Source organism: Ursus americanus, chromosome 19 (assembly GCF_024610735.1).
Source record: "Ursus americanus isolate L20-20 chromosome 19, mUrsAme1.1.p, whole genome shotgun sequence".
Classification (NCBI taxonomy): domain Eukaryota; kingdom Metazoa; phylum Chordata; class Mammalia; order Carnivora; family Ursidae; genus Ursus; species Ursus americanus.
The window spans coordinates 55,705,533-55,728,012 of NC_142145.1; the positions used below are offsets into that span (position 1 = coordinate 55,705,533).

General features: G+C 48.9%; 1 protein-coding gene across 4 annotated transcripts in view; it reads left to right on the forward strand.

The window, feature by feature from the left end:
* Nucleotides 1-22,480, forward strand: part of MTCL1 (microtubule crosslinking factor 1) — a 128,061-nt gene that overhangs the window by 60,355 nt on the left and 45,226 nt on the right. For 2 of the 4 annotated variants that reach the window (XR_015727798.1, XM_087869971.1), the window contains exons 4-7: nucleotides 10,048-10,107; nucleotides 11,295-11,372; nucleotides 14,783-16,120; nucleotides 17,246-17,377. Coding sequence is in view for 1 of the 4 variants with exons in the window: in XM_087869971.1 (XP_087726097.1) it covers nucleotides 10,048-10,107; nucleotides 11,295-11,372; nucleotides 14,783-16,120; nucleotides 17,246-17,377 (1,608 nt within the window). In the remaining 3 variants the exon portion in view is untranslated. The remainder of the gene's footprint in view (nucleotides 1-10,047; nucleotides 10,108-11,294; nucleotides 11,373-14,782; nucleotides 16,121-17,245; nucleotides 17,378-22,480) is intronic. The other 2 variants (XR_015727797.1, XR_015727799.1) reach the window with 1 other exon arrangement.

Sequence of the window (22,480 nt, forward strand, 5' to 3'; positions counted from 1 at the left end):
CCGAGGGGCCAGAGATGTCTGAACAGAGGGCTGTTGGGCACAGCAAAGATACCTCAGCCCGAGGTCGTCCCTGCCTTTCAGGGAGAACACCCCAAAGTGAGGCGTCCCCTGCCACACGCACATCCTTGGCTGCATCATGCGTGCTGTCCGTCCTGGAGAGTGCGAGAGACGAGGTGCTGTGGGCCTGGGTGGTCCCCCTCCTCCTCCTCACGCTTCCCAGCCCAGGCTGCCATGGGGGGCTGATTTTGCTGAAGAGGAGAATCCGAGGGTCTGGAGGCTGGAGGGCCCAGGGACATCGGCTCTCCCCCTGGGACAGGCGAGGGCTCAGCCGGCACGCAGGCTTGTCAGACGGGAGTGATCTTCCCGGCCGGCCGTGGCCCCGCAGCTGCATCAGAGACGAGCCTGCGGGTCCCGGTGAGGCCTCTGTCCTCCAACAACTCAGAAGCCGTCAGGCTCTGGCTTGATTGCACAGATGGCTTTACATACAGCCGGGGAGGAGCCATCCTAACAAAAGGCTGTTGCGGGTCCAAATAAAGAGCACGTTTGCCCTTGGGCTCTGTGACACGGCCACTGTCACTGGCAGAGCCTGGGGCCTGGTGGGCTGAAGTGAGGCCTTTGCAGGTGACAGTGGCTCTTACGGTGGCCGCTCTGCTTTGACTGCTGAGGGGCTGCAGTGGGTGCACCTGCCTGGCGGCTGACTGTGTTTTAAGCACTGTCTACGTGTTCCGTCTCACGGATACGATGTGCCGGCAGAAATACGCATGGTTTGGGCATCTAGCTTCTTTCCTGCGTGTTCACAGAAGACAGCACCATAGGTGACAAAACTGGCTTCCTTGCTCTTCATCCCTGGAACCTAGGGTTGTCTGCATTCTTCCAGAGTGCTGTTCTGACCCAGGCCTTCCGTCCACTCTGCTCTGTACCTGTCCTCAGCCCGGGGCCCGTGTTCCTGCCATGATGTTCTGTTCTTCCTGCGGTACATTCTGCTGGAAGCACGTTTCTTTCCCTGTGCTCACTGGCTGGTCCACCTCAAAGGCAGGGGTGGCCAGCCCCTTCCACCAGCGTCCCAACAGCTCCTGGGCCCCGAGGGGTTTCCCATGCTGCAAGAGCAAGTAGCATCCTGCCCCTCACCCCGAAGCTCAGTGACTGTCTTGCCTGATTGAATTCCCTGCCGTCCCCCAAACAGCGGTGCAGACTAACAGGGAATAGAGCTTCAGCTCCATAGGAGTCACGAAACCGTGGGGGCAAACATCTTCACTCTCCCCTTGGATCACTGAAGAGTCTGGCTTGGTGTTAGAGGTGGAGCTCCAAGGTGCTCTGGTTTGGAGATGAGAATTGCAGACGATTTACCAAAGGGACAGGACTGGCTTTATGCAGAACGCTAGCCAGGGATGCTTTCCAGATTTCAGAGCCTTTGGTAGATGATTAATGGAGCCGAGCAGTGCCTCCAGATAACAGGGCTCCAGGACAGACACGGGTCAGCAAGTCAGCCTCCCCCTGGTCAGGGAGCCTCTCCAAGAGGAAGCCTTCAGCTGGGGAGGTGATTAGAATCGCAGATCCATTTGCTATCCCCAGATGTCCATTAGGCCCTCCTTTGTCAAACTCTGTGTGAAATATATTTGATGATCTCCAGCAGCACTGAGCTAATCCTGCCTGGGGGCTAATCCCTTAGCTTACTTTCCTTTCTGTCTCCCTTGCGGGCTGAAGGTCCATCACTCTTGTGCCTTGCTTGCAGGGGGAACCGGGCCGAAGCAACACAGTAGCAGGTTTAAACAGTGGGTGTGTTTGCATTATGGGTCCATTCTCTTATCCTTAAAATATAAGGATTTTTCTGATTTGAAAAAGTAATATATAATCATTTTGATTGTTAGAGAAACATTTTTTAAAAATCTATAAAGAAAAACATGAAGTCACCCATAATGCTGCTTCCCATTGCTAAGATCTGTTAGCATTTTAGTGTATTTGCTTCTAAATATTTCAAAGACAAAAGTATTTAATCTTGATGAGATAACTAAATTTATGTTTTTATCTTACATCTCAAAGATTGGCATTTTGTGAAAAACTCATGTTATTAAAAATTTTTAGTAATTATAATTTTTAATGGCTATGCAATATTATATCAACTGTTTTCAGTGAATTTGGGAATTTATGTGCATAATGGTTTTTTTCCAACACTATGGAAATTTTCAAACATGAAGTGAAGCTTAAAGAATTTTATAGTGAACACCTGTTTACTCACAATCTAAATTCTGCATTAACATTTTACAATACTTGATTTATCATATATTTATCTAGCCATCTATTTATTAACCTATCTTATTTTTTTGACACATTTGAAAACGTAGGCACCAATTCACTTTCCTTAAATATACATTATTAACCAGAACTTAATTTTTACTTATACTTTTTTTGAGTTAATTTATGTATATTGAAATGCACAGATCTGAAATTCATATTCACTGAGTTTTGACAAACGTATGCATAAATTTTAATAGTATAATAACATACTCTATTATTTAGAACATTACTCAGAGTCAATTTACAAGGTCCAAAGGGTGTTATGGCTGATTATTATGAAATATACCACAAGTAATTCAGAACTTTTTCATGTGCTCTTTTGTTTGAGAGTACTAAATATTTTCTTATGTTACAGGCATCTGAAAAAAAATGAGTGATTAATTTCTCTGAAAAGGGGACAACATTTTAATATATCATTTGTTTGTATTTTTGGGCTTTTCTTTTTTAAAAATAAGCTATAGGGACGCCTGGGTGGCTCAGTCAGTTAAGCATCTGCCTTCGGCTCAGGTCATGATCTCAGGTCCTAGGATCGAGTCCTGCGTTGGGCTCTCTGCTCAGCGGGGAGCCTGCTTCTCCCTCTGCCTGACACTCCTCCTGCTTGTGCTTTCTCTCTCTGACAAATAAATAAATAAATAAAATATATTAAAAAATAAATAACAATAAAAATAAGCTCTACACCCAGTGTGGGGCTCAAACTCAGGACGCCAAGATCAAGGGTCACATGCTGTACTGACTGAGTCAGCCAGGTGCCCCAGCTTTGTTTTTCAAAGTACCTCTAACTTTTTCGTATTATTTTGTTCGACTGGGAAATAATCTGCCTCTCTCAGTGGACTAGTATGTGCTTTTCCAGACCAGAGGGAGCCAGGAACAGATTATTATTAATAAGACACAAACCTTATCTTCAGTTCTGATTGGCAAATAGCATACATGTTTATAGATTTTCAACTTTTATGCACGCCTAAGGGTCACTTATTTGTCACCTACTAAGTGAGTCCGTAGAAGTTTCCAAAATATAGATTCTAATTCAATATTTCATGTTCTACTTGGGGGTGTTGCTGAGTGCCTGTGTGTGTGTGCACGCTGGGAATTCCTATAGCTTGGGGGAAGGACACTTTATTTTTTGTACCATCATGATTTTGGTCTTGTGATGGTCATGATTTTCCATTTTTCTGTTTGCATAGTAATGATAATTTACACTCTTACTTAATCACCTCCAGTTTTATTTTGTGTTTGGCTGAGACTACTGTGTTGTAGTATGTTTTAGCCACAATTTTCCAATTACTAGGCCTCAAGATAAATGTCTCTGGGGCTTAAAATGCATCAGCGAGCCCCCTACTGCAAAGCAAATATGTGTCACGTTCCCCAAATGTGCACAAGCAGCAACCTGTCCCTTTTATCACCGTGTTCTCTTCCCAAGAGAAAGTAGAGTTTGGTAGGGCAGCCTGGGTGTGCTGGTGGTTTCCGTCCCTCCCAGGGGGGCCTCGCAGCCTGGACAGTGTGGCTCGTGGCCAGGCTGTTGTCCCTCTGGCCTTCTCCTTCTTCACCTTGGGTGCTGGGATCCGAACCAGCTCTGACTTTTATGGCTGTACCTTTCTTCAGCCAGAGCGTCTCAATATAGTCTCTTCTCCTCCTCACTTACTTTGTGGTATTTTGTCCTCTGATAGTAGTTTCTGTCTTTTCCATATAAGGACCTGTGCTGTCTGCAGCCTCAGATCCTCAGAAATCACCAGCGCCAACAAATATTTCATGGCCATAGGTACCTCGTGAGCGTAGCAACTTGCAGCCGTTCCGGTCATAGTTCTTTGTGCTCTTTGCTAGAGAAAGGAGAAACTCACTGTAGGAGAAGACTCAGCAATTTGGGGCTCAAAGACCTCAAGAAAACAAAAAGAAAAGCAGCCCAAGTTGGCAGATTGGGCTGTCAGAGGCACAGAGGGCAGCTCGAGGGTCTCAGGGCTGTGACTGTGAACGAGGGGGTGAAGTCAGGCTCAGGTTGGAGCCCCATCTGAGCTTGGGGCACCTTGAAACATCACCTGACTTCTGACTGTGTTTTCTCGTCTGTTAATCAGTGATAATAATGTACGCCTCTCAGGGCTTTTGTGAGGATGAGATTAGATCAGATGCATACAGAAAGAGTTTAGTGGGGCACCTGGGGTGCTCAGTCCGTTGAGCATCTGACTCTTGATTTTGGCTCAGGTCATGGTCTCACGGTTGTGGGATCGAGCCCCATGTGGGGCTCCACGCTCAATAGGAGTCTGCTTGAGATTCTCTCTCTCCCTCTCCCTCTGCCCCTCCCCCCATAAAGGAAGGGAGGGAGGGCTGTCAGAATTCTGAAAGTCATCTGCCTACATCCGTAGCCTCTTCCCATCCTCACTCATGATTCACAGCATCCTAATTTTTGTTTCTTTTTATTACCAATCTAAATTTTAAGCCCAAAGTCTGTCTCTGAAACACTTTAGCAATTGAGAGCTTGTTCGTTTTTTCTGAAATTGCCTGGAAGAAACTGGCTGACTTAAAATAGGAAACATTAAGAAAGGACTTGAAAGTCCAAATAATTGCCTAACTTCATATTTTATTTAATCATTTTCGATACTCAGCAAACGCATCAGCCTTAGATGGATTCAATTTGGAATTAGAAACTCAATTTTTTCCCTTTCAATAGGAATTTGGAGTTGATTTGGCAGTTGGCCAGACTAAAAAGAAAGAATAGAATGAATCAGCAGGCAAGTCCCCCATTCTGGGTTCAGTTTATTTGATGGTCAACATTTTCCTCTTTTTCTTATTGTTTCTTGGAAGAGATTCTCCACTGGATCTCTGAATCATCTAGAGAAATGAACTGGCCATGAATCACGTGCACACAAATCATCCTACACCCAGAGTCCCTTGGCCAGTATACCCAAAGCACTCAGCTCTCTGCCTTGGATGAGACTCGCAGCAGGTGAGCCTGGAAAGACACCGTACCCCAGGCTGGGGGCTTGTGACCGCATGGCAGTCAGTGAGGGAGCCAGACGCCGGGGACCTGCGGTACAGTGGGGCCCCTGACAGGTTCCCTCACTCCTCAGGGGGGCTTCCTGGTCTTTTAAAACAAGAGACATATCGATTATACATATATAAGTTATATCTGAAGCTCCAAACTAATAAAAACAATGTCAGCTTACAAAAAGAGATCCAAGAAGCTGGCAAATAATTTCTGATAAAAAACACCACTGCAATCCTACAAAGCAGATCAGTGATGGCCTCTTTTCTCTGACCTCTTTAATAATTTCCTCTTTTATTTTTAATTGTAAAGGAAATAGTATTCACTGTAGGTAATTTGGAGACTATAAAAAGCCACAAAAAAGAAAATGAAAATCACTCATAATTCTGTCATCTGAGAATGAACACTATTTTAAGATTTTATTTATTTATTTGACACAGAGAGAGAGATGGCTAGAGAGAAAGCACAAGCAGGGGGAGCAGCAGGCAGAGGGAGGGGGAGAAGCAGGCTTCCCGCTGAGCAGGAAGCCCGATTCGGGGCTCGATCCCAGGACCCTGGGATCATGACCTGAACCAAAGGCAGACACTTAACAGACTGAGCCACCCAGGCACCCCAAGGATAAACACTAATAACACTCAATATTTGTTTCTCCATCTGCTTTTCTAACATAATATATGTAAGGCATATGTATATTTATATTTTATTAGATGTAAATCACAAAATATGTGATGTTTGCAGCCTGTATTTTTTTAGTGTTGTATTTCCTGAATCTTTAAGTATTATTCTTCAAAAGCATAATTTTAACCCCTCCACAGTACTCACTCATTATTATAAAAGGTACTGTGATCAGCATTCTTACCATAAATCTTCCCTCAGTATCTCTGCATGTTTCCTTGGGCCAGCAGAAATTATTTTGTTCTTGTTGTTTCCTTTCTTATTGTCTGACTCTCCACACTCTCATGTAAGCTCCTTAAACATAAAGACTTGTTACTCTGTTGCTCAGACAAGGCCACATAGTAGATACTGGATTAACACTGGGTGAGGGACGGCCATCTTCGTCATGGGGACTTGGTCAGCTCTTCCCAGAGGTGGAATTCCTGGCTCACAATGTATGCATGTGCCTGGCTCGGCTGCTCACCTGTAATGTGGTGGGAGTCCCCACTCTCCCTGATCTGGATGGAAGTGCCCGCCTCCGTGGACACTTGCTAACGCTGGGTGTCATACAGCTTTTGGTCTGTAAACCTCTCAGTGTAAAAAGGGTATTTATTTCAATTGCTGGTAATCATGTGTTTGCTGGCCATTTATTTTTTAATTAAAGTGGTTTTCCTATTGCTTGCAAAATATTACTCTTTTGTCTGCCTTGTGCTAGAAAAATCGTTTTTTCCATTTTGTCATTTGCTTTTTTTTTAATAGTATTTTTTATTATATTAGTCACCATACAGTACATCCCTAGTTTTTGATGTAAAGTTCCATGATTCATTACTTGTGTATAACACCCAATGCACCATGCAATATGTGCCCTCCTTACTACCCATCACCGGTCTATCCCATTCCCCCACCCCTCTCCCCTCTGAAGCCCTCAGTTTGTTTCTCTGAGTCCATAGTCTCTCTTGCTTCATTCCCCCTTCTGTTTACCCCCCCTTTCTTCTTCCCTTTCTTCTCCTACCGATCTTCCTAGTTCTTATGTTCCATAGATGAGAGAAACCATATAATTGTCTTTCCCTGCTTGACTTATTTCACTTAGCATTATCTCCTCCAGTGCCGTCCATGTTGCAGCAAATGTTGAGAAATCGTTCTTTTTGATCACTGAGTAATATTACTGTCATTTGCTTTTTAATACTGTAAATGTTTTTTATACATAAAAATTTAAAATCTTAGCAATCCACTTGATTAGTCTTTTCCTTGGATGTTTTGGCTTGTTTCTATGTTTATAAAGGCTGTGCCCCAAAAAACAAACAGAAATTCATCGCTTTTCTTTCTAGTTCCTTTATGATTTCTTACATCTAGATTTTTAACTCATCTGGGTTTTTTTGTTTTTTTTTTTTGATACCTGGTATTGGTCTTGCTTTTTTTTTTTCCTGTGCTAGCCAGTTGTTCCTCCAACATATATCAAATAGCACTTTCTTTCCCCCACTTTTCAGATGTTACCTGTAATAATTGTTAAAAATCTCATATAGTCTCAAATTTTTTTCTGAGCTTTCTGTTTTGTTCCATTTATCTATTTCTGTACCAGCACTAAACCATTATATTGTATTTCTACACCTCATAGTGCAAACCTACTGTCATTATTCTTCCTCTTCCAAGTGTTCTTGGCTGTTTTTACCAATTTATTTTTCTAGGTCAGAGGTCAGCAAACTTTCTGGAAAGGGCCAGATAGTAAACGTTGCAGGCCCTGCAGGCCATTGTCACGGCCGCTCAGCTCTGCTTCTGTGGTGCAAAGTAGAAGTAAGAAGTCAGTAATCCACAAGGCTGTGCTCCAGGGAAGCTCATTTGTAAAACAGGCTGTGGGGTGATTTGTCCTGAAGGCCTTAGTTTGCCAGCCCCTGTTCGAGATGAATTCTTGAGTCATTTTGTCACATCTTTCCATATTCTTACGTCCCTCACATATACACAAATAGCATTTGTGTATGTGAGTATATGTGTGTGTGTGTGTGTGTGTATACACACTCATAAATACTTTTCGTGTATAGCATCAGGCATTCCTTTATGTCTGGCACCAAAATTGTGTGGTTTTTTTCATAGAGGTCCTGCCAATTTCTGGTTAACTTTAATCTTTGTGTTGTTTTTCACTGTAGTTGTCACTGTGCCTGGGATCTGTGTAGGGGATCCCACGGCCCCCTGCCTGTTCCGTGATTCACTAGAAGGATCACAGGACTCCGAGGCAGTTGTCCTCAGGGCTCAGCAAGGGAAAGACACATCAGGCAGGTCAGAGGAGGTCACCCAGGTCCCTCCTCCCCCACTGTAATTCTTCTGTCTCCACTTGTAGCTTTCATCTCACTTCCAGATAGTTTCCTTTCGGGTGTGCAGATGTGCTTTGATTCACTGGGAGAACGTGGCGCAGCGCAGGGTGGCTCGCAGAGGGCAGGCTCGCGCTGACCTCGGTCCCAGAATTAAATCCCATAGGCTGAAGCCTTCCTTGGGAGCGGGTTCTCTCCCTGCTTCTTTATTGTAACTCTTCTCTGTAGTTAATCATCAGAAGTGTTCATCTCGTTCAGCTCATTCAAATCAAAGAAACTCCTTCACCGCAGCATGAAGAATCTTGGGAAACCTACAGACTCTGGGCGGTGAATCTCAAGCCCTTCTTAAGACAGGCTTAACACAACCTGTTGGAAGAGGCTGGTTCTCTTTCTAGTTTGACCCTGCTTTTACCAAAAAGGCTGAAGGACACAAAGCTGCTTCTGCAGCAGGGGTTCAGCAATCAGTTGCCACACACCCCACCCTGGCTGACGCGGGAGTACCCACACTCCATGCTGATTCTGTAACCTTCTCACCCTCTCTCAATTACTGTTTTTTCTCCAGGCCTCTGGCCTCCTAGTGGCTAAGGGGAAGCTGGAATTTTAATTGTTTCATAACCCCAAAATTCCTCCAGTAAATGGCACTCCCTGGCCTTCGGTGAGTGAGGCACTTGAATGTAAACAGAACCGAGTTCATTACCATAGGTCTGACCCTGCTGTAAGTGACCTGTGTGAGCCTCCTCCCCAAGGCTGTTTGGGCGGGGGTGGGGGTTTGGGGGTTGCAGCAGTGATTGAGCAGAGAGGCTCTGAGCCCCCTTGAGATGAACTCCCAGAGGGTCCAAGGTTCCAGGTCTGTGCCTGGTGCCTCGTGTAGGGCAAGGCTGTGGAAGGCAGGGAGCAGCCGTCAGGGAGAACCCCTTCCCACTCACAGGCTTGCTGGGCTCTGAATGAGAGCCGGCAAGTCTTTCACTTTCCAAACCCCCTTCTCCTGGCTTATCTCAGGATTCTGTTGATCTTTTCAGGTTGTACATCCCTTTGTGTCCCCCTAGGATGCTTCTCAATCTTCTGGCCAGTTCTCTCAGTCTTCATACTTTACTTCAGCAGGGACCGCCTTGACTCCCTGCTATTCCATTTCAGACAGCCCTGGCCCTTTTATTTATATTCCTGTTTGTATCTCAGACACATTTCTTGCTGATAGCAGGCAGAGGCACACTGCACCTTACGTAAAACTAGGCAGGGACCCAGCCCACTGAAGGACACGGCCAAGGCCACGTCACATGAATAACTTAGGGACTTTCAAGACCTTGAAGATGTAGGTATAGTCCTGAATTGAAGAGGGCTGTGTTGCAACCTAGATTAGGTTTTCTCCATAAACACAGGCCACCTTTCTCTCCCTTCCTTCCCACTGTGTTATCTGGCCATTTACCCGTAGGCGCTCAGGAAACACCAATTAAGTTTGGTATTTGCCCCAACAAAACATAATTAGGAAGGTAAGGCAGCTCCAGAAAAATTACCTGTTTCCAAAACTGCCTACCTTTCTCCCGTCTTCCCCCCACTATTACAAATTATCCAAATCACCCTCCCTTCTCATTAAACTGAACAATTGAGGATTACTCCAAATACAATGATGAGGGTCCAGAGACCTTGTGATGCTTATTCAACAGCATTTAAACATTGACTCTAAGTGGTTCCTTCATTCCAGTGGAAAAAAGAAGAGGCTCCATCTGTTGTGTGTGTCCCCTACCAGCGGGGTACGGTGTGAGCCTGGTGCCGGCTCCTGCATGTGACCCCTCCGTAACCAAATGTCCCTTGGATCTGTTTCAGAGTTCCCTGAAAAGAAGAGGCAGCCGGGAAACGTACAAAGAAAAGAAAACCTTTAACCAGGTAAGCAGAGGGATCCTTCTCATGTTACAGTTCCTCGAGGGGAATCACCTCGCTCTGAATTTTCTCAAAAGCATTAGCATTGCCTTTAAAATAGTCAAAGAAACACTACCTGCCCAAAAAATGGGGACTCATTCAAACCTCCAGTGGGGTGAAAATGTTTGCTCTAAACCACCAGCTCTTCTGTTTTGTTTCTCGCACTGACAAGCTGGTGGCTTCTTCGAGAAAGACAAGAATAAACAGACTCTGCAAAACAGAATTTGGTGTTATTGAGGGCTCTCTGGCAATACTTCCTCCTGGTGAAACGTATTCTGCCTGCAAAGTCATTCACACAGTGAAATAGTACAGTTCCCGTGGTGTTGGGTGCTTCATAAGGCGTCGTTCTCAGTGTTGGGTTGTTTTCGTGGTCTTTTTTTTAATGTGCAAACTGAACAGTATCCTAAACTGTCCTAACTGAACGAGAAGCGTTCCGCCGGGAGATGGTATAAGCACCGCCCTTTCCGAGCACACAGGTTGTGTTCTGCGGTACTGCTTGAGCTCTTCTGAACACTTGCTTTACTGGATGCCTTTCTTCTTCTTCTTTTTTTTTTTTTTTTTGAAAAAATGAATGCTGCTGGTATTAGGTATTGGAGCGAACAAAGGCAGGAGTGGGGTATCAGCTCCCCGAGCTCTCAGAGCAAGTAGTAATTAGAGAGGCGCAAGAAGTCCGGGTAACTGAGCGCTCCGCCGGCCTGCCCCGTGAACTCCACCCTCGATCTGCTTTTTTGTGCCATTAGTCAACCGCGCTGATGCCCAGAATATCCTTCAAGGAGGACTGGGCCATGGGAACAGCAGGAATGCCCAAGATTAACCTTTCTCCTCTGCCCTCGCTCCACCCCTCGTCTCACTTTGGTATCCACTAATGACGGGGACATTAAAATCTGCAGTCCCTGTGCTGGGGGCTTGGACCCTCCTGGGCTTCGAGTATGTCTCAGCTTCCTGGCTCTTGAGCAGGGCAGATCTCCCTTGGAAGGGGAACCACTTCCCCGTTACGGAATGAGCGGCACGGCGCTGCATTCACCCGGGGGTAGCTCGGGCTGAGATCAGCCGCCACTGCCTCTCGGGAGTGTCTGAGAAATACTCCGGGCACCGGGAATGTGTTCCGTTCCCCTCCGCCTGCGGTATCATTGAGAAAGGAGTATTCTGTCCAGCAGAGCGGTGGAACCGAGCGCCTTGGAAACTGCAGGTCTGCAGCCAAAACTCAAAGGAAACCGGCACCCTGGCGCAAGGTAGGAACGCGAGTAGTCAGCGCTTGGGGTGCTGGCTAGACGTCAGACTTGCAAGCCAAAGAATATATACCCAGAGCGATATATTTTTGCTGCTTGACAAGGCCTTTCCGGCTGGTGGTGGTGGTGGTGGTGGTGGTGGTCCCATGTGTGTCCTCCCCTCTGTATTGTGCTTGCCTTCTCTGCCTGCGACAGGACCCATGTGGTGTGGAAAGTCTGACTGGACCTTCTGCTTTCATCCTGCATTCCCGGACCTATCTGATGATCTCTTGAAACCAGAGCTTGATAGCCTTCAGCTTAGGACTCAGCCTAGACCCCCTCCCCTGGAATTTTGGCAGGGTTTTAGAAAGTGTGTGGTTACAAGATAAGATGGGGATCCAGCCTCCTGCTGCTCTGGCTAAGGCTGCGACTCCCCATCTTATGAGAAGGAGTGGCTCCCTGCCCCGAGAACAGGCTGAGCCTGGCTCCCTGGGCCTCCTGTCTCCCGCCCCCAGGCCCCAGCAGGCGCAGCGCCCAGCTCCAGCTGCCTGGACCACAGTGAGCAAGTCTGACCCTTTCGCTAAATGCACACACTCCCTTGGCTCCAGAGATTGTCTTTCTTGGAAAACTGCTTTAGCATTGGTGGCAGGTCTGGTGTCGTGCATGGGTGTTGAGTAGAAATGACAGCATGCTTGAATCGTGTTCGAATTCCTGGTGTATGTGTAGTTTCTGTTTTTAAGGAACAAGAAGACTCTTTGGATACTTTCTCAATCCTCAGGTAATCTATGAATTGGACCCTCCTTAGGATGTGTCATAGAATCTTGCTTCTTTAATGGACTGGGGTCTACGTTCAAGAGACCGAGGAGAACAGTTCTGGTTTTAGTCAGACATGTGGGGAGTGGTGGACAGGGGAGAGGGGATGTGAGGTTTAAGGTTTCTAGAAATCAAGGTGATGTGAGGCCTCTTTGGGATTGTCTACCCTAAGCACTTAGAGCTGAGCGTTTTAGAACCATTGGGGAAGGTTGGGGTTCCAAGGGCCTTTCAGAGATCCTACCCCTTTCCTCAGTTTCTTAGTTCAACTTTTGCGGGAAGACCCTCAGGGAAAATCACCTGAGACTCCCAGATCTTCGTCTGAGACCAAAACCTCCTGAGTTATGCAGATAATGCTGGCCCTTGTCCCCCCCCGCCCTGCCGTGTCCAGCCTGGCCTCCACCTACCAGGAGCTCAGGAGCGAAAGGTTTCCATGGAAGTGGGGGTGGGGCATTGGTCATAGCAGGTGGTCCTGCCCATTCCTGGGTCCGCCCAGGCTCCAGGTGGACAGAGGGTGGCATTCCCTTGGGGCTGGCGACATTCTCTTCCACGAAATCAGCTGCTATCCTCGGGTTCAAAGGTGGATTTCTGGGCTTCAAGATGGAGACAGGATCATTTAAGTGATTTTGGACAAAGGATACATGCTGGCTATCAGGTGGAATGTTGGGGCTGAGGGCACCTCGCTGTCTCCCATCCTAGGCTTTTTACTCCCAAACTAATCCATTCACAGTGTCGACAGTCTGTCTCCATTGGTATGTATGTTTGCTTATTTAAACTCCGTCCCTTCATGTGAACTGCAGAGCCCTCGCTCTGTGTATTTGGATGCGTACGCTTCTTGCAGATCTATGTTTATCAAATAACTGAAAGGATGCTTTTGAGCTGTTTTTGAAAGTTTTAAGAAACTGGGGTCATTTAAAAGTAACGTGCCAGTTTCTGGTGCATAGTGGATTCTCAGTGTTCACTGAAAGAATGAACGAGTCCACAAACAAGCATGTTTTCCCATAGTCTTAGGATTATATACAATATGTCTTTTAGCCTCACGGCACTGACTCATAGTCGGCCTTAGATTCTTCCTTGAGTCTTCCCTGTCACATCATTTTTTTTTCCTTCCATGGGTTTGGGGTGCAGGAGGAGGGATCGAGGCAGGGTAGAAGGAGGACAGTTGGGAGGCACCCAGGTGGGTATTTCTGTATCTTGCTCCCCAATGCTGAGTGTACGGCAAGAACATGGCAGAGAATGAGCCCTGTTCTCTGAGCGTGAATGCTGCCTCTTACTCCGCTAGACCATTTGAGCACAAACAATGATCTGAAAGTTCATTCTCCCCCAAAGGGTTGACTTGTTCCAGAGACTGGTTTGATGCCCTCCCTCCCCTGGGGCTGGTGGGGTACAGCTACCATGAACCATGTTGTTGAGTCTCTCTGGATGATGGGGAAGCCTTTGCCTAAGTCTTTGTCCCCACAACAGCCTTTTGAAACGCGTGATAGCCAATCAGAGAGAATGATTCCTGAAATCGGTCATTTTTCCCATTCAGTGAATGGAACTAACAGAACGTTTGTGCAGGCCCACGTCGGGGTTCATGCAGTTCCCATGCATTGAGATCTGCCCTGGGAACGCACAGTCAACTTTCCAAATCATCCAAAACACACCTCCAGGACCTCAGCCACGCAGTGTGGGCTTTTAGTAGCTAAGAGTCGGCTTCGGTGACCCTCCAGAGTCCTCCAGTGAGAACCATCTCTGGTTTTGAAACACTTCACTCCGGCCTTGGGTTTTTGAGATTCATTTCCTGCTGTGTTACAGCAAGTAAAAGGAGTGCAGAAGCAAAGGCTCTGTTACCCTTGCCTGGTGAAAGGTTCTGAGTAACCCAGGTGTTAGGTCTGTGATAACAATTCATCCTAACTGCAAGAGCATGGTAATTACTCCGCACCGCGGCTTCCAAAGCCCCCTGCTGCGTGTCATCCCACGTCCTTGTCCTCATGTCATCCTTGTGATACGCTGGGGGCGGGGAGACCAGGGGAGGAGTAGAGGCGAACTGCTGTGTCTCAGGATTTCAGCAGATCAGTGCAATGCCAGACTCTGACTGGGGCCTCCCCATCCTGGTAATACCTGTGGGCTGCTGGCCACTTTAGATGAGGGAGGTCCACACTGGAGGCAGTGAGTCGCAACAGGTAGCACTAGCTTCCGAAGTCTGTCTGCTATACCAGGCTGCGTGAGGGGTTCTGGCACCTCTCACTGGTGCTGGTGACTAGTCAGATTGGACCCTCAAAGTAATGCGGGGCCGCCGCGTTGCTAACAGGCACTGGGTCTCATTTCATTCCATGTCCTTTGCGCTCATCACCTGTAGGATGGATTCCACGTGCATGTTTTTCCCAAATGAATTGTTTGGTTTCTTTGGTTTCTGTGACAAAGCCACAGACCATAGGCCTTTGCAGTGTCTGCTCCGTGAAGGCCTGCGCTCACCTCGGCATTGTCTTGGCTCTTTCTACCTGTAACTCGACACACTGACAGAAAGATCATTGTTTTGTGTTTGTGTGTGTGCTGGGGGCGAGGTGCAAGGGAAATCATCAAAAACACGAACATGTGGTATTTTCAAATAACCCTTCTCCCGGGCTGTTCTCTCCTGGCAGGATGACAGTGCCGATTTGAAGTGCCAGCTTCAGTTTGCCAAAGAGGAAGGCTCCCTGATGCGTAAAAAGATGGCCAAGCTGGGGAGGGAGAAGGATGAGCTGGAACAGGAGCTCCAGAAGTACAAGGCCCTCTATGGAGACGTGGACAGCCCTCTCCCCACCGGGGAAGCAGGTGGGCCGCCCAGCACCAGGGAGGCCGAGCTGAAGCTGCGGCTGAAGTTGGTGGAAGAAGAGGCCAACATCTTGGGCCGGAAGATCGTGGAGCTGGAGGTGGAGAACCGAGGCCTCAAAGCGGAGATGGAGGACCTGCGGGTCCAATATGAGCGAGAGGGGACAGGCCGGGACCACATGGCAAGCATTCCTACCTCACCCTTCGGCGACTCCCTGGAGTCCTCGACCGAGCTGCGGCGGCACCTGCAGTTCGTGGAGGAGGAGGCGGAGCTGCTCCGGAGGTCCATATCCGAGATCGAAGACCACAACCGGCAGCTGACCCATGAGCTGAGCAAGTTCAAGTTCGAGCCCCGGCCGGAGCCGGGGTGGCTGGCGGAAGGCGCGGGCAAGGGCGTGGGCAGCGGGGCCCCTCTGCAGGAGGAGCTCAAGTCCGCACGGCTGCAGATCAGCGAGCTGAGCGGGAAGGTGCTGAAGCTACAGTACGAGAACCGGGTGCTGCTGTCCAACGTGCAGCGCTATGACCTGGCCGCCCACCTGGGCCTGCGCGCCCCAAGCCCCCGGGACAGCGACGCGGACAGCGACCAGGGCAAGAAGGAGAGCGACGGGGAGGAAGGCCGCCAGCCCCAGCCCAAGCGGGAGGGCCCGATTGGTGGCGAGAGCGACTCAGAGGATATGTTCGAGAAGACGTCGGGCTTTGGCAGCGGAAAGCCTTCGGAAGCGAGCGAGCTGTGTCCGGCCGAGCTCCTGCGGGCCAGGGAAGACACTGAGTGCTTGGCAAACATAAAGCACGAGGCTGAGCGGCTCGAGCGGACCGTGGAGCGCCTCATCACGGACACCGCCGGCTTCGGTGACGATGTGGGGTTACAGGGCAGTGGCGAGGCCTCGCCGGGGCCTGACGTCCAGGGGGCAGGGGAGACGGGTGAGGGGGACAAGAAGGAGCCCCCGCTGCTGGGGACCATCAACTCGAGGATGAAGGCTTTTAGGAAGGAGCTGCAGGCCTTCCTGGAGCAGGTGAACCGGATCGGGGACGGCCTGAGGGAGCGCCTGGAAGGCCTGTCCCCCTTGCCCCACCTCACGGAGTCGTCCAGCTTTCTCTCCACTGTGACCTCCGTGTCCCGGGACTCCCCCGTCGGGAACCTGGGGAAGGAGCTGGTCCCGGACCTGCAGGTAAGGGGGCTCCTGGCTCTGCCTCCCTGCTCCGTTTTGCTCTTCCTCCTTCTCGCTGGCATTGCTGCACTTGAACTCATTCTGCTCACGGCTGCTTGGTTATGATTTCAAACCTGCATTGTACTAAAGCCTCAAGTGTCAACCAAATCCTTTCTATTGGTTGGGTTTCTTTTTTTTTTTTTTTTTTTTTTTTTTAAGTTTTCTTTTATTTCCTTGTTTCTTTTTCCTTTTTCCTCTCTTTTATTTTTTTAACTGCGCCGCTGCTCTTGGCTTAGAGGCCCTCCCTCATGACACAAGGCTCACCCCAATGGAAGCGATAGGGATCGACGCAGTCCGTCCTTTCTCCTTTTTTTTTTTTTTTTTTTTCTTGGTATCTCAAACGACCGGCTGTTTTGATGAAGAAGCAGAGGAGTTTAAAACAAAGTACAAACTCATTTCACAGTCAGGATACTTAGCAGACTCGCTCAGGAGCGTGTGTATCCCTACCTGGGTCGATGGCCAGAGGGACGCAGTGCAGGTCCGAAAGGCCGTAGGCGGCCAGGCCCACCCGCTCCCACTGGAAGATGAGCCAGAGTGGGGAGAGGAGCCGGCCCGGGAGAAGGATGGCGCTGACGGAGAAAGTCGCTGCCCTCCCCGAGCCGAGGGTGAGGGCGGAGTGGAGTGGCCTTCCAAGGACTGCTTTCCTATGCATCGCCCTTGGGTGCATGACCCAGCTGCCGCCTGGATTATGGCTTTTGCTGCTCGACCACAAGCGAGGAAGGAGGAGCCTTGTTTCCGTATCCTTCATGGGTAGTGTGCTGGTGGTTGAGTCTTTGATCCACGCATCCCCATTGCATGCGCCTCATAACCCGTGTTCTGCCTTCTTCCCCCCTCTGTCTCTCTGGTTTGCTCTTCAGATCTTTCAGCCATCATCTTGCTCATCCTCATTTGGTTCTGTTCTCGTCCCTCTCGTACGGCACTGTGTCTGTTCATGCTTCTCCTCGTCCGGTGGCGGTTTCAGTCGTCTACCTTACCCATTTTTGTTTTCTTTAGCACCCCCTTTCCCTGCCCCTACCCCCTTCTCCTTTGTCGTTTATTCAAAATTAAAAACAAAACAAATCCGAATCCCTCCCATGCACCTAACAGTCCAAACTGAGAGGTCAGCCGGAGTGGCAGCCGGGGCAGGAGCGCGGGGATGAGCCGGGGCAGCTGCACCGCCGAGCCGACGGGGACGCCGGGAGCTGCCGGCCGGGAGGCCAGAGCTGCTTCAGCCTAGAGGTCAGCGACTGCCTGGCCCCACTGGCCAGCAACCCCTGCCCTCCCACCCCTCCTCTGGCTGTGTGGCTGGCTGTGTGATGTTTCCTACCTGGGTCCAGGGCCCTTAAAGGACATGGTGGGCAGATGTGGAACCGGGCGGGACTCCCCCGAAATCAAAATCCATTGCATGCAACTGGAATGGGAGGGTCCGCACAGGGTGAAGGCGGGCAGACCGCCAGCTGCCCTTGTCGGATAAGCATCGTCCTGCCCGTGGACACCTAGAAATGTAGCAAGGCATAGGGGACTGATCTGTGAGTGTTACATAGCTTTGTGTCAAACAGGAAAGAAAACAGGCGTGAAAACCAAGGACTGTCTTTGCTGGTCTGGAGGAAACTGTCCTTCCCTGTGTCTCATGTGGCCTGTCGTGTAGTTTCCGGTGACACTGCTCCAGCCAGTGGGCAGAATCAGGGAGTGCACTCCCAACCTGGGGGCTCGGCAGCATTCTCTGTTGCCATAGCAACCTCTTGTCAACCAAGCTCCCAGACCCCATAGAGGCTACCAGAGATACTCCCTCATATGAAACAGTTGTCAGCAGTCCTGTCGGTGAGAGCTCTTCCTGGCAAGTAATTCCGCCCACAACAGAGAGACAGGTGTCCCCGAGGAATGAATCCCTGGCTCTGATACTGCTGGTCTTGGCGGGTTATTACAGGGGTAGAGCACCATGTTCCACATTAGAAAAGGTCTACCTGAAAATTCTTTTTTTTTTTTTTTAAGATTTTATTTATTTATTTGACAGAGAGAGAGACAGCGAGAGAGGAAACACAAGCAGGGGGAGTGGGAGAGGAAGAAGCAGGCTCCCAGCAGAGCAGGGAGCCCGATGTGGGACTCGATCCCAGAACCCTGGGATCACGCCCTGAGCCGAAGGCAGACGCTTAACGACCGAGCCACCCAGGTGCCCCTAGCTGAAAATTCTTAATTCATCAGTCCCAGGAGGTGTGTTACTGCCTGGCTCCAAGAGATCCTGGTGGCTCCCAGATGGCAGGGGTGACAAAGACAGGGGACTCACTCCTGTAAGCACACTGAGCTCACTCAGCAAAAAAGTCAGGCATTTGACTAGGAAATGACGATCACAGAGACGCTTGGGGTAGAGCCGTGCCTGCACCTTTCAGCTCAGCTTGCGGTCAGTGCCTTAAGGAGCTGTGGGTCCCGGTCCCAGGTGGGCGCGGGACTGCTGGCTCACCCCGACCCGAGTTCCCGGATCTCCAGTCTGGACTCTTCCCTTGTCCAGTAGGAAAGTACGTCACATCTCTACCCTCATTGATTTGGGCACACAGTGACATGAAAACTGCCCTCAGAAAGCTTACATAAAAACAAATGGGCATTTAGGGATTGGTGTGTCTTCTAACTCGATGAAACTTCTACGGGGAGCCCCTGCGATCAGCCTGTGCCCCACACAGGGGTGTCATCTGGGAACACTGGTTGCTTGGGCAGTAGCAAACTCACAGTTATACAGCTTTCAAAACAACTGAATGATTCGTCTACAGGATGACACCCAGGAAGACACATTTCCTAGTCTTCAGGGAACACCGCACCACTAGCTCCTCCTAGCAGGGACGCCACGCTGTGCTAGAATCCACTCTGGCAGGGGCATCCGGGGCCCTGGGCTCCAGCCCAGCTCTGTCCTTTACCAGCTCTGGTTCTCAAGCACGTCTCAGCCTCCGTTTTTGCATCTGTGAAACGGGAAGAAAAATACTGCCCTACCTGTCTCATGTGATTATATGTGGATGGTTCCCAGAGCCGAGAAGCTGTTGGCTGAGAGAGTACCATGAACAGTGCTAAATGCTGTGTGAATGTGAAGTCTGACTAATAATAAAGAGAGAAGGGTGTCCACCACTGAAGACTGCCAGATGGGAAGGGCTGTCACGGCTCCCCTAGCTGTGGGACCAATTTCCTCTGCCCACTGAAGCCCTTTCTCATTTTCCCTGGTGGTTTCCTGACGTGCACGAGCGCAGCCTCTGGCTGAACGTGGCAGCCCCGTTCTCTGGGACAGCAGTTTGAGGCTAACTGCCGCTTCCTTCCCATACGTTCATCTCTCAAGGCATGTCGCACGTCCCCTTGTTTAGCTAAATGCTGATAAGAGGTGGTTTAACACGGGGGCGTTGGTAAGGTTCCCCGTTGCCTGCCACATGTGGCATCGAGTAGCTTCGGAAACCAGCAGCTTTGGAGAGAGAAGCCTAGTTTGTTGACTCGAACTGGGGTGTTGTGGGAATATAAACGTCCGTGAGAGGTACATTGGCAGAGCGAGCAGGGGCCACGTGGCGACTTGGGGTCACGGCACAGTATAGCTCAGAAGGGAGTGTCAGATCATCAGGCGAAGTCCGCCCTTCCGTGAATGAGAAAATGGAGGTCTGAGAGTGAGCCCACTTCTAGTAAGCCCCCGGGGGTTGGTGGGTGAGCGGGGTCTAGAACGGTCTCCTCAGGCCTGCTTCAGCCCTCTCCCCGCCCTGCTGTGACGAGCGCCGCTCAGAAGAGCCCCGTCCACTCGAGGTCACTCAGGTGACTGACGACGCACCAGCTCTCTTGCCATGCTGTGTTGCTTCCTTTAAACATCTTCAGTTTCCTTTAATTTTACAAAGTTTGATGAGAAAGTTAAAAAGCTCATGGTGAAAGGCAAGCCCCAGACAGCATCATTTCCTGTAAGGGGGAAATAGTACTCATCGGGACTGAAACAGCCTTTGTTCTGACATCTTTATCCACTAAGGCATTTCACACGGAAGACTCAATTACACATGCAAACACATTGTATTTTAAAGTATTGTTTTAAAAGATCAAATGTACTCTAGGACCACTTGGCTAGCTCTGTGGTTTTTCCTTTCATGAGAGGAGCCCAACACAGATCCCTTGGAGAGTCGAGGTCTTAGAGGAGCTACTTGGTCCCGGGGGTGGATGTCCCCTGCTGAGTTTGGTCTTCCAGTATTACATGGGGTTAAAGAATCGGACAATGGACAATGCTAGAGGCAGAACTCTTAAAAGCCTTTTAATGAAAACCTCCCCAGATCCATTGCCCACAACTTTCCAATAAGGCTATCATGGAAACGGTACCCAGAGCTCCCATCAGTGAGCAGGGCAGCCCGATTTAGGAGCTGCTCCCGGTGCAGGCTCATGCACGCAGCCCGACACCAGAGTGCCACCATAACTGCAGAAAGATTAACTTGGACACTTTCATCTAGAATGAGTCCAAGACTGAAGCCCATGCACCTTGAGCAGTGTTCTTCCTTCCTCTTCGATTGCCCTTGAGATTACTAATTGTGCAAGCTGATGACCGCTATACAAGTGTGATTTTCCTTTAGCTCTGCCCTTTGTTCCTTGGGGTGGGGAACTGATAGGACACCTAGTATCAACAGCTTAAAAGAGGAAAAAACTTTCTGTATTTAAGCTGAAGTTTTAACAAAGGGTCAATGTCTCAAGTTCCATTTGTGAAATGCCTTCTCTGAAATCAATGTAGATTTTCATATTTGGGGTAAGAGGAGAGATGTATCCTTATTTTGGAAGATTTGGATGTTTGGGCCAGGTTAACCCACTACCTGCAGTACTAGAACCAGTAGCAGCAAGAACACCAAGAAGGAGGAAAGGAAAAACCACCTTCGAACACAGTAGCATTTCAGGAGGTGACAGATCTGTGCCGCAGAAGACTGCCGCTTAGTACGCACGCTAATCTTAGGAAGGGAAGGCAATATCCACACCAGCACTCTTGAAACAGTTACAGGCAGAACAGGCTGAAGTCAGAACGCACTAATCCCCACTAACCCATTAATGCAAACACACCAAAATTAGCTCAGAAAAAAAAAAAATAGACTTCAGAAGGACAGATATCTCTGGTGCCTGTTCATCTTGGTAGATGTTAGCTAGATTCTCCTACCGTGCACCAGATTTCTTCCCTGCCTTTGCTCCCCGTGGCTCCTGACACATCTGCTGAGAGATTCCGACTTGTTAAGAGAGAGCAGTGTATGGAATATGCAGCTGGGAATGTGCGGGGCACCTTAAAAATAGTTCTGAATGAGAAGTGGCCAAGCATGGGCACCGGTCACATTTCAGATATAAATGAAACCAAACCCGTGCCCAGAAGATTGAATTTCTAGATCAGAAATCTCAAAGAGCTCTCTTCCCTAGCTCCTCCTTTGATCTCTTCATCGACGAGACACATGAAGCATTTGGGACCCCTCATAACCCAACTGTGAAATATCAGCCACGAAAAAATGATGTGGGGTTTTATGCCAAGTATGTGTACACATGTGTTGACCTCCTATACAGCTTTTGGAAGAAGCAGTAACAAAAACTGGCCACAGCATGATGGAACTTGCCGGAAAATGAAGTCCTGGGGATAGAGGTAGAAGAGAGTCCTAATATTTGGGGAGCACTGTTAATAGTGACTATTAACATGGAATGAAAAGCATTCCTGTTTTTCTTCGAGATAATGCAGGTAACTTCTGAAGTGTGGAAAGTAATCTACAAGCCACTTTCTCTGAAGAGGTCCAGGAAATTTGCATTGTAACTTGGTGTGGGACTCAACCACATGGGGAAAGCATGGGCGGTGGCGTTCAGAACGCTGCCATGGAAGGTGGTTGTGACGGCGAGCTTGATACGTCTCCACGGGCTTGGGATTAAGTAAGGATGGTATTTGTTTCAATAGACTGCCTTCGTAGAGAGGTCAAGACGAGTTTGTTCGATGTACAATCAGCATCTTAGGTAAGTGGGCAAGGGATGGCTCTTAGAATCAACCTTTGGGGATTTGGTGATGAAGGGAAGCGTTTATTTTCTAGAGGAGATCTCTGTGTCATGTGGACACTTGCTCCAAATGTATGTGGTTGGATGCAGTTGTGTGGCAGTGGAATAATTCTGGACTGAAACTTTGACCGTAGCGTGTTTGTATTTTGTTTTTTGTAACACTGGAGTGAAGGCATCCCAGCCAGGATCACTTACTTGTCTGAGGGGTTTTAAGATTCCATTAGCAAAAACGGACAGTAAAGTAAAGCCTCCAGCCGATGAGGAGAATCTAACAGTTTCTGTTGTTGACCCGTCTCCACGGATGACAGGGAGCCACCGTAGGTAAACCAGATGCCCCAG